The 19,597-nt window shown below is 41.0% G+C and overlaps 1 protein-coding gene across 1 annotated transcript in view; it reads right to left on the bottom strand.

The window, feature by feature from the left end:
* The window catches only part of LRRC66 (leucine rich repeat containing 66), a gene marked incomplete at its 3' end in the record, with an annotated part of 25,737 nt that overhangs the window by 3,929 nt on the left and 2,211 nt on the right, over positions 1–19,597 (bottom strand). Inside the window, exons 2-3 of the mRNA XM_019799832.2 lie at positions 6,041–6,210; positions 817–1,006 (exon numbers count right to left, since the gene is read on the bottom strand). Coding sequence (XP_019655391.2) covers positions 817–1,006; positions 6,041–6,210 — 360 coding nt within the window. The remainder of the gene's footprint in view (positions 1–816; positions 1,007–6,040; positions 6,211–19,597) is intronic.

Here is a 19,597-nt window from a genome sequence, read left to right as displayed (position 1 = left end):
ATTTCTCTCATCTATGGAACATAAGAACTAGGATGATCGGTAGGGGAAGAAAGGGATAAAGAAAGGGATAATCAGAAGGGGGAATGAAACATGAGAGACAATGGACTATGAGAAACAAACTGGGGGCCTCAGAGGGGAGGGGGTGGGGGAATGGGATAGACTGGTGATGGGTAGTAAGGAGGGCACGTATTGCACGGTGCACTGGGTGTTATACGCAACTAATGAATCATCGAGCTTTACATCGGAATCCGGGGATGTACTGTATGGTGACTAACATAATAAAAAATCATTAAAAAAAAAAAAGAATTGGGAAACTAGGGCACCTGGTGGTTCAGTTGGTTAAGCATTTGACTTGAGCTCAGGTTGCGATCTTGGGGTCCTGGGATGGAGGCCCGTCTCAGGCTCCCTGCTCTCAGAAGGGAGTCCGCTTCTGCCCCTCTCTCTGCCCCTCCCCCTGCACGTACTCTCTCTCTCAAATAAATGAATAAATAAATAAAATCTTTTAAAAAAAGAATTGGGATAAGAATGTGACTTTGTGGGGCTTTCTCTCCCTGTGAAGTTACTGTTTTTGACCAAATCCAGTTGTTTCTGAGCTGTCTGAACTGGGTTTCTTTGACCATGTGAAGAAAATCATTCACGAACTGAGGGTAAGAGTGCGGTACCAGTGATGATAGCAGCCCGTGGCTGACTTAATGCCCTCATCAACACTCTCGCTTTCAGGGGGACTGTCATGGTTTCCAATGAGGCTACATTTTTCATGTGCTTTCCCCAGTTCAGCTGGAAACATTTCAGAGAGAAGAGGCGCCAGTGACTTACCCACAGACTTGCTGCAGATGCCGTTCCAGGTTTCCCTCCAGGATTCAGAAATGACATTTTGGAAGGCTGCCACGCTATAGTCACACTGCCATCGGTTATCAGCCAAGTCCACGTCCAGATGGGGAAGTTCCAGAGCAATGACCATCATGGGTAAGATGGTGGTCAGAACATTGCTGCTCAGGTCTACGACCTATTTGACAAGAAACAAATTTAGGGCAGTCTGTGAAGAAAGACACTGAGACTAAATAAATAATAGTTACAGATATTGTTTCCATTGCTATGGAGGCAATACGAATTTAGCCCTGATTTGAGAGTCAGAGAATACCGGGTGTAAATTTTTGCTGTGCCCCTAACAACTCTGTGAGCCTCAGCGAACTGTTCACTTTTTAAGAGCCTCCCTCCTAGGGTTGTTGTAAAGATTAAATGTATGTGAAAGCTTTAAGTATGGTGCCTATATTAGATGCCCAGTCTTTTCCCCTTCTGTCTTTCCTATGAGTTGTAATTTGTACTTTCAGATAAAACCGAGACTCCCGGTTCTTATCAAGGTCTAGAATTAGTTCTAGAATTTCTGGAAGCACTGTGATCTTGAAAGTGACCAGAGATACTGGACCATAAGAACATAGAACACAGAAGAATTGTGGTTGACCAGAAGTAGCAAAGAGAGATCTTTTGCATCAACAACTATCTCAAGGGTAGTAGTACAGTTCCCTGCATCTGGCCACCTGGTATACACAAGATGACTAATTTTCTAGTCTAATCAGAAACGAAGGGGAACCTGGGGGACAAAAAGGCTTCAGTGGCTCTGGAAACACAGAGCAGGATCTGTGGAAGTTGGGTATGGCCGTGACGTGATGCAGCAGGGAAGGCTGTTGGGTGTAGCTCTCGCTACCATTTGCAGAGTGCTGCTGGGTACCTGGCATTCTACGGGGTACCTCAATCTTCCCCTCTCCCTTTTCACAGAGGAGGAAACTGGGCTAGGTCACACGATACATACCACAAAGGCCCTAGTAGCAGGGCCTGGTACAGACAGGGTGCTCAGTAAATAATGGAGAAAGGAATGAATGAATGGAGTGGCACAGTTGAGATCTGACCTAGCTCCACAGCTGCCTTCCACTCTGCAACACGCTCTCTCAGAGCCTGGGCTCCCACTGCCCGGGAGGGAAGGGCTGGGTGGAGGAGGCCTGTGGCAGGAGGCAGCAGGGTGGGGCTGTGGGGCTTAGGGAGGGGCAGGTGGTAGTTAGAAGAACAGAAAATCATAAAAGAGAAAATGTAAACCTTGCTGGAAGGAAGAAAAAAAAAAAAAAGAAAAGTGGGCCATGAATGAAAGCCAGAGAGGCTGAATGTTATCCAGGTCAATTGTTTTATAAACATCAGGGAAAAAAACAGCATTGGCATCTTGGGTTATATAAATTCTTAAGAAGAGCTGATTCAAACAATCAAAAAGCACCATGACCAAGACCGCTGCGTGTAGAATCAGAATTCCCCCCGAACTTAGGTAGTGAGGGTGACCTTTCCAGTGCCGAGTAACCAAGTAGTCTTGACACCCAAAGGAAGGCTGTCAAAAACAGGAAGGAGGGGGCTTGGGGGTTAGGGGGAGACTCAGGGGTTAGGGGGAGAAAAAGCCACTTCGCTCGGCCAGGCCTTGCCTGCGATGCATAGCTTTCTTACGTGCCCCTGCTCAGCAACAGAGTGGAAGACTCCGACGGGTTTCGGGTAACTATTTTCCTTTTAGTGCATATCTGCATTTTCTTCATCCCAGCATCTTATTAATTCACAGATCATGGAACTGAAAACAAAACTGGAGCAAGGACAGAAAACTAATAAAATGATTCAGGAGGAATAATTTCGGAGTAAAGATTAAAGCAGAACAGTCTAATTTGCCTAAAGAGAAAGCCATCCACCATCATTTGAGAGGGGTGCACATTATAGAAAGATTGGGAGAGGCAACTAATGTTGCTACACAAATCACTGCATCCAAGAATGGAAAAGATTAAGAAAAGGAACGCTAATTTGAAATGTCAGTGAAACTTATTTCGTTCCATCTAAACACGATGATGAATTCATGCTTTGAAAAATCTATCTGGCTTCGGAAAAGATTTCCACATGGGAAGACATAGCATGGTGCAAGTATTAAATACATCTCCCGAAAAAGAAAAAAAACCCAACATCTATTTTGATATTCAGCTTTCTGGTACCAAACAGTTTCATCGAGTTCCAAAACCAGTTTTTAGAGTTATTGGCAAACGTGTAGAAAGGATAATGGAGAGAGAGAAATTGTATGATTCTGGGCAGTTCAGGTGAAGGGAGAATTAGATGATTTAAAACATTCTTGGGGCTAAATGTTTTATGCTACAAACATTTTTAGTTTGCCTGTAGCTTCTCTTACCTGTGAGCTACTGAACACTTATGAGGCACAGTAAAAATGCATAGGAAGTAAGAACAGACATGGGGCAATTACACACACAAATACACTTATGATCAGCATACAGGATACTAAATGACGTTAAATGACGTTCCCAGGCAATCCGAGAACCTCTTTGTGGGGAGCTGGGGAGCGCTGCCAAGTTAAGCGGACTTTCTCCTCTGCTCTGATAAGAACTGTGGCAAAGGTGGTCCCCAGTGGTCCTGCCTCCTGATATTCACGCCCTTGAGGAATCTCCTCCCCTGGAGCGCAGGCAGGGCCTGTGACTTGGGTCTAAGCAGTTGACTATAGCAGAAACAACGTGATGTCACTCCCATGATGACACTATGTTAGCTTGTAATGTTTTCTCTTGCTACCAGGTGCTCCCTCAGGCTCTAAAGCAAGCCGCCGTGCTGTAGGCTGCCCTACGGAGAGTCCCATGCGGCACAGGACTGAGGGCAGGCTGAGGCTGACAGCCAGTAAGGAGCCAGTGAGGAACCGAGCCCTCAGTCCCACGGCCCGCAAGGACCTGACTCTTGTCAACAACCATGTGGGCCTGGCAGCAGGTCCATCTCCAGCTGGGCCTTCAGGTGGGTCTCCAATCCTGGCCAGCACCTTGACTGCAGCCTCTCGAAATACCCTTGGCAGAGGACCCAGGGCCTTGCCTGGCTCCTGACCCCCCAAATCATGGATAATACGGGTGTGGTTTTAGACTGCTAAATTAGTAGGAATTTGTGATATACCTAATCGTGATCATTATCCGTTTATTCATTCCTTTGTTCAGCAGGTGTTTTTAAATATGTATTACGAAATAGACATATGCTAAGCACTAGAAAACAAAATAGATTATGATGTATGTCCTCAAAGAGATTATAGCGATACAGGGATTAACAACTAACCATAACTAAAACTAAATAATTTCAGTTGTGATAAATGCAATGAGGAAAAAGCATGGCACGTTATAAGTGTATATAAAAGGGCAACAAATTCAATCTGGAGGCCCCAGGAAAGCTTCCTTGAGGACTCAGAAGAGTTAGCTTTCCCAGGCAAAGCATCAGCATGGGATCCTTTAGCCTTGGTGTGAAGATAGAAATGGGAGTGCAGTGAGCAAGGGAGAGTGGTTTGCAATGAGGCCGGAGAGGCAGGCAGGGGCCAGGCCCTTGTTGGGAAAGCATAGAAGGATTTTTAACAAGAAGTGGCACAATCAGATTTGAATGTTCAGAGAGTGGGGTACTGTGGCCACTTCAGAATTTCCATACGTAGTCTACATTTAGAAAGAGCTTGCTATATTCCAAGTACTATTCGAAGCACTTTATATGCATTAAGACATTTAATTCTCACAAAATTCATGAGAAAGGAATGAAGTTACCTCCATTTTTCAGATGAGAAAACTGAGGCACAGAGAGACGTGGTGACTTGCCCAAGATTGTGTGGCTGCAAAGTGGCAGAGCCAGGGTCTCAACCCAGGCAGCTGAGCCCAGAGCCCACCACCTTACCACTGCTTCACTCTCCTCCCTTCAATAAAGGAGGGACTTGGGGGGCCCTGGCTGACAGGTGGCAGTTGGAAATTTGTCTCCCACCTATACTTGAATAACACTTTTCATAAAATGGGAAAAGCAGCTGTCTACATCGATGCTGTCTAATATGATGGCCCTTAGCCACACGCGGCTTTCGAGCATTGAAATGTGACTCGTCACATTGGGATGTGGCTTTAAAGTCTTAGCATGAAAAATAATGTAAAATATCGCATTAATAACTTGTATATTCGTTATATGGGTAAAAGGTAATATTTGGGTATACTGAATTAAAAAATATATTACTAAACCAAATTCACCTGATTTTTTTTATTTTCTGAATCTAGTTACTAGAGCGTCTAAAATTGCATATGAGGCTCATGGTTTGTTTCTGCTGAATGCTGCGGGCCTGTAAAAGGGTGAGGGTCTGTGACGGAGCATGTGGGGGAGAGCAGAATCCTTCCCTAAGACCTCGCTAGATGTCCCACTGGAAGCCCCTCGGCCTTTCAAAAGGAGCACTTTGAGGAGACTGGAAATTATCTGGGGAGTGAAAAGTGGGGAGGGTGGAGGAAAGTGCATAGGGCAGGGCTGAAGGCCAAGCTGGGAGCAGCGCTTTGGCTGCGCATGGGGGCGTTGGGGGTGGTCCTCCCCTTCACAGCTGTCAGCTCTTCAGTGAGATTAACTGCAAGGTGCCTGAGCTCCAAACTGTGACACAGAGCCCCCACGTTGGGTCCTGCGTTTCCTCAGAACAGGAGGTGGCGTGTGGTCAGTACTCTGTAAGTATGGGCTGTTATTATGGTCATTTTTATTATTTAGGGCCCCATTTGGGTTTGGAAGCAACAGTGTCACAGGACTTCAGAGACCCCTAAGGTCCCGGTTGCCCACAGCTATTCATGGCCCGGGGTGGCTCAGGGGGGCCTCCTCAAGTGCTGCGGATTACACAAGACCCTGGGGACCTGGACCACCTCGCAGTTAGAGACGGAGCCTCCGCTATAACCCAGATTGAATTTCCTGCCAACTGGTAAGTGGCAACTTGGAGTTGGGTTTAATTTGATTTAGAAAAATAATGCGCCAATTCTTGCGGCTCAGTATTATGTTCGAGTAAAATTCATGGCTGTTACTGAGGCGTTTGATTTTTGAGGCAAGAGAGAGACTTTGGCAGTTTTAGCAGAATCTTAAAATAGAGTTAGAGTTTTTGACTAATAGCCCGTACTCCTGGGTGTGGAGAAACTCTTCCATTGAAATAGTCTTCTAACGTAATTGCCCGGATGTCTGTGTATTTGAAATACTCTAAAAGTCACTTTATAACCTGTAACTTCTTGAGGTCCTTGAAGGCTTCTGGATGAATCCTGAATATTCTGTTGCTCTTTAAGTAGAGGTTCTCCAGCCGCAGGCAGTTCCGCAGGTCAGACGAGCCGATCTGCGCTATCCCATTGAAAGACAGATCCAGACTCTGTAATGACTTCAGTTTCCACAGTCCTGTTAAAATGAGAAAGCACATTACGATATACACGGGTGACACTACTGGAGCACTGTTTATCATGGTGCGACCCTGCAGACACCCTGTGGGGCTGTCCGTGGAGGGCGGGCCCAACGGCCGAGGCTCCAGGGATACTGCGCACGGCCGGCCGCCAGGAAGGAAAACGTTCCGTGGCAGAACAGCCTAGAATAGGATTACTGGGGGAAAAAGAGCCACATGCAAACAGATACATATGCTCTGAGCAAGTGCAGGAAAAAGGCCAGGAAGGAGATGAACCGAATGATCAGTAGTAGTAACACTCCAGAGTTCTTGTTGGTTCTGGAACATTTCTAGGCATTCGCTTATTTTTCAGAGGTAATAAGTTGTAGCAAGGTTTTATTTTCTGACAAAAGAATCTGATTGGGTTTTGGTCTCTGTCTTTGTATTTCACTTGGTTCCAGAGAGTAACCAGGAGGCCCATTTGGCACAGAACATAAAAGCTGGCAAGGAGGTGCCAGTCATAGCCGACTTCCAAATCTGACTTCCCCTATGAGTCTCCTAAGAATGCCCTGCATTTTCACATTTCCCTTCTGCTCTGTTCTCACATATAGTTTGTGCCTTTTTTTTTTTTTTTAGATTTTATTTATTTATTTGACAGAGAGCAAGCAAAAGAGAGAGAGAGAGAGAGCACAAGCTGGGGGGAGGGTCAGAGGGAGAGGGAGAAACAGACTCCCCAGGGAGCCGGAAGTGGGGCTGGATCCCAGGACCCGGCGATCATGACTCCAGCCCACGGCAGACACTTAACCAACTGGGCCACCCAGGCGTCCCCCACGTGTGGTTTGTGTCTTGAACCAACTACTACTTAGCAGATCAGGTTGGTTCAATTCCAGAAGGGTTTATTCCTTGTCTGCTGTCTGCAAGGTACTCATTATCAGACCGATGATGCAAAGATGATGATGACTTAATGGAGATAGCTGTACATCGATGTTATCATATGTTCACATCAGCTACACAAATTAAGAGATCATTAGGACGACTCAATCAAAACATTATGAGCCAGGCACTTAGTGCTGAGGACAAATAGAGCATAGCATCCTTGTGTCTGAGTGAGTGATAAGACATGCACACAAGAAAAAGTTACTAGCTATACAAGCAGTTACACCCCCACATCATCCTACCATCCTACTATAAAATTAACTGTTGTTTGCCTGTCAACCTTTCCATCAGATGATTTAGTCCCCTCTGGGAGGAATTCACATCTTTGTTAACTCTTGTAATGCCTGGAATATAATATGTATTCAATAAGCCAGAGGTCACAGCATTTGACCTGCACATAGATTTAAAAATGATTGCACTAACAATAAAGATTCAGCACAAAAATTTGCATTTCTAGCTTCTCTTGAAAAAGTAGAAGTTCAACTGGCACAAGATAATGCTTGGTTAGAGCTGAATGAGGGCTGCCTGCTTCAGCTGGGGCAGGCCCTTACAGAAGATGATGATTTCTTTGTACTCATGCCTCTATCAAAAACAGGAAAACAAAGGACAGGCCAAGGAGCTGCATGTTTAAAAAAAAAAAAATGGGAGAGAACCAAGGCTGATATTGAGCTGGCATAGGCCTGTAAGAAATACTTCTGTATCGGTTTGTAAATAACCACTGCTGGGCCCTCGTGTGCTGCCGCACGGCCCTAGGCATCCAGCTGGAAAGCCCAGGCTAACAGGCCAGTTGTTAAGTATTTTGAATATAACCCCTAGAGAAAACATGTTTCTTAAGGGAGTGAAGGATATTCCTACATATTTTAATATGCAAACATACAGCTCTGTGAAAAAAAATGCAGCATAAGACACCAATATAAAAGAAGCAATAGTTTCCTTAACATTGTCATGGCCCTTGCCTGGCCTGTATATGGATGTGACCTCATAGTTCCTGTAATATCTCGTTGATTAATTGAATGGAACTCAGACCCTTGGAGTTCAGTGGAGGGAAGAAATCATTTAAAAACTCCTGTTTAGGGGCGCCTGGGTGGCACAGCGGTTAAGCGTCTGCCTTCAGCTCAGGGCGTGATCCTGGCGTTATGGGATCGAGCCCCACATCAGGCTCCTCTGCTAGGAGCCTGTTTCTTCCTCTCCCACTCCCCCTGCTTGTGTTCCCTCTCTCGCTGGCTGTCTCTATCTCTGTCGAATAAATAAATTAAAAAAATCTTTAAAAAAAAAAAAACTCCTGTTTAAGATGACTGGATTAAGAAGCTGTGGTCCATATATACAATGGAATATTACTCAGCTATCAGAAAGAACGAATTCTCAACATTTGCTGCAACATGGACGGCACTGGAGGAGATAATGCTAAGTGAAATAAGTCAAGCAGAGAAAGACAATTATCATATGATTTCTCTCATCTATGGAACATAAGAACTAGGATGATCGGTAGGGGAAGAAAGGGATAAAGAAAAGGGGGGTAATCAGAAGGGGGAATGAAACATGAGAGACTATGGACTATGAGAAACAAACTGAAGACTTCAGAGGGGAGGGGGTGGGGGAATGGGATAGACTGGTGATGGGTAGTAAGGAGGGCACGTATTGCATGGTGCACTGGGTGTTACACGCAACTAATGAAAGCATCGAACTTTGCATCGGAATCCGGGGATGTACTGTATGGTGATTAACATAATATAATAAAAAAAATCATTAATAAAAAAATAAAATAAAATAAAAACTCCTGTTTAATTGTATAGTCTCTTTATGCTCTAAGCACTTCACAAACATCTCCTTTTAATCCTCACAAAGCCTTGGGCATTGTTACCATCTTGTAAATGACAAAACCTTGGTGCAGTGAAGAACTTGCCCCATGTCATAGTAGGTAGAGCTGTGGAACTGGAATTGAAACTCAGATCTCTTAACCATTACTGTCTAGCCATGAACATTTCATACAAAAAACCCCACAAAAAAACAAAAACAGTAAACATGTATTGTAGGACAATGCTAGCCAGGAGAAGAGAGGTGGAAGAGTATTGTTGTAAGTTTCTTGAGTTACAGGCAAGTAGTATAATACCACGTAAAACAGACTGTGATATTGGGATGTATATTGGAAATCCCAAAGCAACCACTAAAACGATACAACAGCAAAGAAGTATGGCTAGTGAGCCTACAAAGGAGATCAAGAGGATAAATTTTAAAGATACACAATTAATGAAAAAAAGGTAGAAAGAGATAAAAGGGCGAACAAAGAATAGAAGGAACAAATAGAAAAAATATCAAGATGATAGATAGAAATAATAGTCTGAAAACACCAAATAAGAGGCAAACATTCCAAGTTTGGATAAAAATTCAAGAGTCAGCTATATAATTCCTACAAGAAACCCACTTTAAATATAGAAATGAGTAGGATACATGTAAGAGGATGGAAAAAATAGTCTTTTCTACAAATGGTGTTGGAATAATTGCATATATTTAAAACTTCTGTATGTTATTCATACCATGTACAAAAAATTAACTCAAACTATTTTAAAACTATCATAAACCTAAATGTAAAACCTAAATTTAAACCTAAATATAAATAGATCATAAACCTAAAATATCAAATGTAAAAAAGTAAAGTTATAAAACTTCTAGAAGAAAACATAGGAGAAAAATCTTTGTGACTTTGGATTAGGAAAAGAGTTCTTAGATATGACACCAAAACACAAATTATAAACTAACAGAGTGATTAACTATACTTCACAAAAATTTAAAATTCTGCTCTTTGAAAGACATTGTTAAAATAAAAAAAAATACTCAAGCCACAGACAGGGAGAAAATATTTACACATCACATATCTGTGAAAAGTCTTGTATCCAGAAGAAATAAAGAACACTCAAAACTCAATTATTAAAAAAAAATTAGAAATTGGCCAAAGATTTATATACATCATCAAAGACATACAGATGGCAAATAAGCACACAGAAAGATATTCAATATCATTAGTCATTAGGGAAATCCAAATTAAAACCACAATGCTATATACTACTATGCATCTATTAGTATGGCTAAAATTAAAAAGATGGCCTATACCCAGTATGGGTAAGGATGTAAGAAAACTGAAATTCTTACACAATGCTGGTGGGAATTTAAAATGATACAACCACTGCATACAACACTAGCTATTTCTTCAAAAGTTAAACATCTACTTGACATATAACTCAGCCATTCTACACCTAGGTTATTTACTCAAGAGAAAAGAAAGCATATATCACCCCAAAGACTTTGTTTCATTATTCTTTTAATGTTGATAGGAACAGTAGCGATGATCCCTCTTTCATCTCAGATACTGGCAATTTGTGTCTTATTTTTTTTTCTTGGTTACTTTGGCTAGAGCATTATCAATTTTATTGTTTTTTTTTTTCAAAGAAACACATTTTGGTTTTGTTGATTTTATCTATTGTTTTTCCTGTTTTAAATTTCATTGATTACTGTTGCAATTTCTGTTATTCCTTTTTTTCTTCTTGCTTCAGGCTTACAATGCTCTTAACTTCTTTTAATTTCCCAAGGTGGAAACTTCTGTTACTGATTTTTGACTCTTCTTCCAGTGGATGATTTTAATGCTATATATTTCCCTCTAACCACTGCTTTTGCCATATCCTACAAATTTTGATAAATTGAATTTTCATTTTCACTTAAACTATTTTCAAATTCCTTCAGACTTCTTCTGCAACACATGGATTATCTAGAAATATGTTGTTCAATTTCCAGAGATTTGAGGGGTTTGCAGCAGCTTTCTGTTGCTGATTTCCAGTTTAATTCCATTGTAATCTGAGAACACACTTTGCATGATTTCTGTTTGTTATTCAAGTTTGTTAAGATGTGTTTTATCGCCCAGAATGTGGTCTGTCTTGGTAAATATTTCATTTAAGCTTGAAAAAAATGTGTATTCTACATGTTGTTGGAGGGAGTATCCCATACATGCCAATTAGATCAAGTTGATTGATGGTGATATTCAAGTCAACGACATCCTTATTGATTACCTGCCTGCTTAATCTATCAATTGTCAGGGGAGTGCTGGAAGTTTCCAACTACAGTGGATTTTTCCAACTACAATGGATTTTTCCTTTTTTTAAAAATTAAAAAAAATTTTTTTAAAAGATTTTATTTATTTATTTGACAGAGAGAGAGAGCCAGTGAGAGAGGGAACACAAGCAGGGGGAGTGGGAGAGGAAGAAGCAGGCTCCCAGTGGAGGAGCCTGATGTGGGGCTCAATGCCAGGACTCTGGGATCACGCCCTGAGCCGAAGGCAGACGCTTAACGACTGAACCACCCAGGCGCCCCCTACAGTGGATTTTTCTTTTTTCTTCTCTTTCTTTTTTTTTTTAAAGATTTTATTTATTTGACAGAGATAGAGACAGCAAGCGAGAGGGAACACAAGCAGGGAGTGGGAGAGGAAGAAGCAGGCTCATAGCGGAGGAGCCCGATGTGGGGCTCGATCCCATAACGCCGGGATCACGCCCTGTGCTGAAGGCAGAAGCTTAACCGCTGTGCCACCCAGGCGCCCCTACAGTGGATTTTTCTAATTCTCTTTTTAGTTGTCAGTTTTTCCTCACATATTTTGACACTCTTGTTATTAGGCACATTCACATTTGAAATTATTATCTTCAAGAATTGGCCCCTATATTATGCTTTATTTATCCCTGATAGTTTCCTCTTTCTAAAGTCTCCTTTGTCTGAAATTAATATAGTCACTCCACTTTTCTTTCGACTAGTGTTTATCTAATGGTTTATCTTTTTTCTTTTTTTTTTTTAAGATTTTATTTATTTATTTGACAGAGAGAGTGGGAGCACAAGCTGTGCGGGAGTCTAATGCAGGGCTTGATCCCAGGACCCTGGGATCATGACCTGAGCTGAAGGCAGACCCTTAACTGACTGAGCCACCCAGGCACCCCTAATGATTTATCTTTCTCCATCGCTTTAGCTAGCAGCTTTATTTATAATAGCCAAAAAAGACAGCCTAAGTGTCCACTAACAGATAAACACATATCCATACAATGAATTCTGGCAATGAAAAGGAATGGACTTTTAATACATACAACTCCATGGATGAATCTCAGAATAATTATGCCGAATGCAAGGAGCTATACCAAAAATGAAAGTACACATCATAGGATTGCATGAATATAAAATTATGGAAAATACAAACAAATCTATAGTGACAGAAAGGAGATCAGTGGATCTCCTCCTTACTTGGACAGAAGGGAGAGGATGGGTGGGAAAGATAGATTATAAGGGGGATGAGGAAATTTTGGGGGTGCAGATAGTTCATTATCTTGATAGTGGTGATGGTTTCATGGGTCAGTGTGGTTCAGTGAGTCAAAGGACAGATCAAAGAGTGCTCAGAAGACAGAGAAGCAGAGACCTCCAACAATGTAGAGACTTACAGAAGTCTGAGCAGGAAACACAAGATTGTTGATGGGTACTCTGAATTTCGTATGAACTCTGAACCTTTGCAGAAAGAGAATGGAAATCACCTACAGTTACCCATGGTACCTCAGATCACAGAAGTGACCATCATAGCCGACTGGGATGGGGAACAGAATTAGAGACTCTGGATGATCAAAAGGCATTAAAGGGGAACTGACATTTTTGAGCACCTGTTATGTACCAGATGCTGTGAGAAATGTTTCACATGTAGCGTCACTGTGTGTGTGGAAGTTTTTACAAATACTATCTCTAACCCTCATATCCTCCCTGTATGGGCCATTATCCTCAGTTAAAAATAAGAACCAGGCAGCTTTTTATAGTTTAAGTATCTTGTTTAAGGTCAATTAACAGGTAAATAGAATAACACAAGCAGTATAAGAGAATAGAAGAGTATAAGAGTAAATAAGAAGGATGGGACCAGAACATCCTAAGCATGGGGGTGGGGGTAGGGACTTTTTGAAGGCAGAGAGTTACAAGGGTACCCCCTTATTTGGTTTTCTTCATAATATCAAGCTAAGATCCCCAAGAAGAAGGTAAACTTCTGCAGATGAGAAGACTGTTAAGTTCAGTTACACCTCCTACATGAAAAATTTCCATCTACTTCCAATTTTAGAGAATTAAGGTTTAATTGTCTTAAGAGAACTGGTGGGGTCCTATAAATGACATTGTTTGTTTAGGGTCTCCCAGGATGGAGCTGGGAAGTTTGAGTGAAGTCTTCCACAATACGTGGCTGTGTTTCAATGGGGGAATGTGTTCTTTTAAAAATTTTGTATGGTGAATCAACGTTGAGGGGGCACTCAGCTGAACAAAAGAAGTTGGGGGGGCATTCACGGCTAGGGCATGGACATCAGAGGGTAGATTCCATGTTTCAAGAGAGGGGAGTTGAACATTGGGAGGAAAATATGGAGGCACTTTTGTGGAGAAGGAATTATTTATTGAACTGTTTTCTCATGATCACATAAACCATGGGAGGCAGGAATTTGATTAGCTTTTGCATTTAAGTGGCCAGAGGTGTTTTATTATTTCCAAGAAATTGTCTCAGTGTCTATTAGAAGAAAGGCCATAGAGGGTACGCCCCAGACACTAAATTGCCTTAGGAATGTTCCTTTGGACTATGAACTTCTTCAGTGCTGTCCTAAAAGTGATAATCTGATAACATAAAACAATGATATTCAGGAGGCTACAGCTTCAAGTTCAAAGAGTGTTAAGAATTGGAAGAGTCTGGAATGTGCCTAGACATTTGATTCATAAGGTCAGCCCTTAAGGTGGTCAATTTTATATAGGTGAGCCGAAGACCTTGCCCTCTTAGCTTACTGACATACATTCATGCTGTTATTTTAGAACCTGACCTGGTTTTGAGAACACAGGTTATTGGTATTTCCTTAATCCAGTAGCAATCAGGAAGAAATCTAAAATAAATAGAATATAACATACTTTTGTTTTTTACCAAACATTGGTTATTTTTGTTTCTTCCACCAGTTTCACAAGTCCAGTATTATTTCATCTCATTTGTAACACATTTATCTCTTGGGTTCTGTAATTTAGTATGTTAAATGTCAGGCATCAAATCTGGTCTGTCAGCCTCATTGGAGTCCCAGTCTACATTTCCAGGTACACTATGGGCACTCCAAAAATACTGTTTGATGAAGGTGGGATAGTTTAACTGGAGATGGATCCCATTGTTTTAAATATTTTAAAACTCATTTTTCTGTTATTAATGCTGTACTCCAGATATCTGAGAGAAAGGTGGAATCATCAGTAAGCTTAATTCATAGCTAGCTAACTGTTTGTAAATTGCATCGGCTGGCGCCACCTCTGGGTGTTTTCCCACCATGGAGTGTGTTGGTGACATCACAGCTGACTGATGATATGGGATCAGTTGACTCTGGGTTAGTCAGTGTGATCTTTCACTCTTACAAAGATGGGCTTTCATGAAGAAAGCAACTTCTCATTGCTTCTGTAAGTTGTCACCATTTGAAGACATGGGACGTGATTTATAAGAGTACACGTGTTAGAAGGCCAGTTGCTTGATTGCTACTTTGTGAGAATCTCTGATTTATTATTATTTTAGATGAGTGCAAGCACTTATGCAACTAGGTAGACACAAATGATTCTCTGCTCATGAATTACAGTGGGCCAGGAGTTCCATATACTGCAATAGTTATTTAACATTTTAAAAAGATAACTTGAGATTTAGACAAAACTGAATTTATAATTTGTTTCTAAATAGACTGCTATTCTCAGTGTGTGCCAAGAGAGTAAAAATAACTAATATTTGCAAAGTACTTTACAAGCATACAAAGTACTTTTCACATATTTTAATAGCTACCATTTATTATGCCAAATGCCATGTTACATTAGGCTCTTGAAATACATTTGTCCTTTAGTCCTCACCACAATTCTATGAGTAAATATTACATTATCAAGATGTTACCTTTTTAAGAATTTTTTTTAAGTAAATTCTGTCCCCAATGTGGGGCTCAAACTCACAACCCCCAGATCCAGAACAGCATGCTCTACTGATTGAGCCAGCCAGGCGCCCCCAGATGCCACCTTTAAACAGGCTGAGCACAAAGGAATCAAAGAACAAAGGGAAAGTCAGAAATAGAATGGTACTCCAGGCAGCCCCTTCCCTTTACCATCTTTTTCCCTCCGACATGGGATTTCAAAGTCAGAGTGACTGAGCCAGAGTCACAGAATCATAGAATGGCAAAGGGATGTTACAGGGGGCTCGACTGAAATGTGTGATGATTAGAGGAAAATAACTCAAATCACAAAATGCTATGGATAAAAGAACTCTGAATTATATCCAATTACATTCAGGGCTTACATTGGCCTTTCATCATTGACTGGTTTCATTCATGTCTCTATGGTTTCATCTGCTAGAGTTCTAATAGAATTTCAGATACATGATTTGCTCATTTCACTTTTTCTTCTTCTTTTTAAGTTTAACATTGTTCCTGATATTTTGAGGAGGCAGAAGTTCAACTCAGAAAAGAAAGTTGGGGTTGGATGTGCATTTTATAGGGGTGTTTGGTCCTTAAATGGAATTACATTCCCTTTGACCCCCAGTTAGCTCTAGGGAATTCATCTGCCTTAAGGAGATATGTTCAGTGGTGGGATAATATTTTGACATATTAATCTTAAAACTCTATGTCTCTCTTTCCATTTCTCCCCGTTCAGCTGGAAAGTAGGCTCTGTGTTAATTACCGCAGGGGAGACACAGTACAAGGCAGAAAACAGAGGAGTCTGCAAGTCCTTCTGGCTTTTGTTTTCCGAAGGCCTAAAGCCTTCTAGAAAAGGAATTTCTAGATCTAGACGGAGGGTTTTGAAGAAACAAAAAAATGGGAAGAATTTTCTCCAAGCTGAAAAAACTGAAAAGAAATATTCTCCGGCTGGCTGGGGTAAGGGACGCGCGCACACACACACACACACACACACACACACACACACACACACTTTGATGTCTTGTTAGGGTATACGGTTCCAGAGCTGTGGTACGAATTTGGGGAAAAGCAGAAGAAAGCCCATGAAAGACTGATGTTTAGTACAAGTATCTCTGCACCCCAGCCCCAACTGATCCTACTAGAATGGGGGCTTGGAATCAGAAATTATGTTGAGTTATAGACAATAGAAGGTTATATCTCTAGTACACTTGAATTTATGGGTTGAAATTCACATCTACCATACTAGTTAAAAACTGTTGTATCACATGGATACGTGTAGCTATAATGATGATCATCAGAGTTATAGCAAACAAAATGGCAATAGTCCAAATGTTGTTTGATTAACCCAGTTATATGTCTATATAAAAGCTATTCAACTATTTAAAATATTACTTATGAGATTGCTTCATTATATAAAGATGTTCAAACTATACTGTGATATGAAAATACAAATTATGAAATATTATGGAAAGTATGATCCAGTTTTGAAAGAAAAATATGTACATAAGCATGAGGAATAAACTTCAAGAATATATACATTGATCCTTGAACAACACAGGGTTGAGGGGTGCTGATCCCCCACGTGGTAAGAAATTTATGAAAACTTTAGTTTCCCCAAAACTTAACTACCAAAAGCCTACTGTTGACTGGAAGCCTTACCCATAGCAGAAAGCCAATTAACAAACATGTTGTATGTCATATGTATTATATACTGTATTCCTACAACAAAATAAGCTAGAGAAAAGATGTTATTAAGAAACTCATAAGGACTTCTAGTACTATGTTGAATAATAGTGGCGAGAGTGGGCATCCTTGTCGTGTTCCTGATCTTAAGGGAAAGGCTTCCAGCTTTTCCCCATTGAGAATAATGCTTGCAGTAGGCTTTTCATAGATGGCTTTTATGAGATTGAGAAATGTACCCTCTATTCCTACACTCTGAAGGGTTTTAATCAGGAAAGGATGCTGTATTTTGTCAAATGCTTTTTCTGCATCAATTGAGAGGATCATATGGTTCTTGAGTCTTTTCTTGTTGATATGATGTATCACATTGATTGATTTGCGAGTGTTGAACCATGCTTGCATCCCAGGTATGAATCCCACTTGGTCATGATGGATAATCCTTTTAATGTACTGTTGGATTCTATTAGCAAGGATCTTGTTGAGGATTTTGGCATCCATATTCATTAGAGAAATCGGTCTGTAATTCTCCTTTTTGAGGGGGTCTTTGCCTGGTTTGGGGATCAAGGTAATATTAGCCTCATAGAATGAGTTTGGTAGCTTTCCTTCTGTTTCTATTTTTTGAAATAGCTTTAGGAGAATAGGTATTATTTCTTCTTTGAATGTTTGGTAGAATTCCCCAGGAAAACCGTCTGGGCCTGGAGTTTTATTATTTGGAAGGTTGTTTATCACTGACTCAATTTCTTCATAGTTAATTGGCCTATTTAAGAAATCTATTTCTTCCTGTTTCAGTCTTGGTAGTTTATAGGTTTCCAGGAAGGCCTCCATCTCTTCCAGATTGTTTAGTTTTTTGGCATATAGCTGTTGATAAAAGTTTCTAATAATCCTTGCAATTTCAATGGTGCTGGTCGTGACCTCTCCCTTTTCAGTCATAATTTTAATAATCTCAGTCCTTTCTCTTTGTTTTTGGACAAGTTTTGCCAGTGGTCTATCAATTTTATGGATTCTCTCAAAGAACCAGCTTCTAGTCCTGTTGATCTGCTCTACTGTGGTTCTGGTCTCTAATTCATTGATTTCTGCTCTAATCTTGGTCAACTCCTTCCTTGTCAGTGGGTTAGGCCTGTCCCTCTGTTGCTGTTCCAGTTTCTTGAGGTGAGAATATAGAAACTGCATTTTAGATTTTTCTATTCTTTTGAGTGAGGCTTGGATGGCTATGTATTTCCCCCTTAGGACTGCCTTTGCAGTATCCCATAGGTTTTGGACCGTTGTGTATTCATTCTCGTTGGTCTCCATAAATTGTTTAATTTGTTTTTTGATTTCCTGGTTTATCGAGTCATTCTTGAGCAGGATGGTTCTTAGCCTCCAAGTGTTTGAGTTTCTTCCAGGTTTTTCCTTGTGGTTGAGTTCCAATTTCAGAGCGTTGTGGTCTGAGAATATGCAGGGGATAATTTCAATCTTTTGGTATTGGCTGAGACCTGTTTTGTGTCCCAGAGCATGATCTATTCTTGAGAATGTTCCATGGGCATTTGAATAGAATGAGTATTCTTTGGTTCTGGGGTGTAGTGTTCTATATATATCTATGAGGTCCAACTCGTCGAGTATGGCATTCAAAGCCTTTGATTCTTTGCTTAGTTTTTGCCAGGGTGTTCTGTCTATTTCTGATAGTGGGGTGTTGAGGTCCCCTACTATTACTGTGTTCTTATCTATATGTCTCTTTATTTTGGTTAAGAGTTGGCTTGTGTATCTTGCTGCTCCCCTGTTGGGGGCATATATATTAATAATTGTCATATCCACTTGTTGAATACTTCCTTTAAGAATAATATAGTGCCCTTCTGTATCTCTCTCTATGGCCTCTAGTTTAAAATCCAGTCTATCTGATATGAGAATTGCTACTCCAGCTTTCTTTTGAGGTCCATTTGCGTGGAAGATGGTACTCCATCCCCTTACTCTAAGTCTGAATGCATCTTTGGGTTCAAAATGAGTCTCTTGTAGACAGCAAATGGATGGGTCATGTCTTTTTATCCAATCTGCAACCCTGTGGCGTTTTATGGGAGAGTTTAAGCCATTTAGATTGATAGAGATTATTGACAGATATGATTTTAATGATGCCATTTCTCTTTAAAGTCTTTGTATCGGTTGTGACTTGCTGCTCTGTATCACTCTTGGGGCCTTTTTACCTTTATAGAGCCCCCCTTAATATCTCCTGTAGGGCTGGTTTCGTGGTTACGAAATTGGTTAATGATTGGCGATTTTGGAACGTCTTTATTTCTCCATCAATTCTGAATGACAGCTTTGCTGGATAAAGGATCCTTGGCTGCATGTTTTTCTCTGAAAGAGCTTTAAAAATGCCCCCCCAAGCCTTTCTCTCATTCCAGGTCTCTGTAGACAGGTCTGACGTAATCCTGATACCTTTGCCTTGGTACGTGAGAAATTTCTTTGCCCTGGCCGCTTTCAATACTGTATCCTTGGATCTAATATTTGCGAATTGCACTATGACATGCCGTGGCGTAGGTTTGTCCTGGTTGAGCTTGGATGGGGTCCTCTCTGCCTCTTGGACACGAATGCTTGTTTCCCTTGCTAGATTAGGGAAGTTTTCAGCTACAATTTGTTCAAATATCTCTTCTAGACCTCTGTTTTTCTCCACCCCTTCAGGGATGCCGATGATTCTGACATTGGATCGTTTCATAGAGTCAGTAATCTCCCGTAATCTACATTCGTGGGCGTGGATTTTTTTAAGACCAGCTTCTATTTTCGTTTTTTCTTCTACTAACCCATCCTCCAATTCGCTAACGCGTTCCTCTGCCTCGGTGACCCTGGCCGTCAGAGCCTCTAGTTTTGACTG

The sequence above is a fragment of the Ailuropoda melanoleuca genome, chromosome 11 (genome assembly GCF_002007445.2).
Source record: "Ailuropoda melanoleuca isolate Jingjing chromosome 11, ASM200744v2, whole genome shotgun sequence".
Classification (NCBI taxonomy): Eukaryota; Metazoa; Chordata; class Mammalia; order Carnivora; family Ursidae; genus Ailuropoda; species Ailuropoda melanoleuca.
Note: the sequence above shows the minus strand (reverse complement) of the source record. Positions and strands in the feature narration are given on the sequence as shown.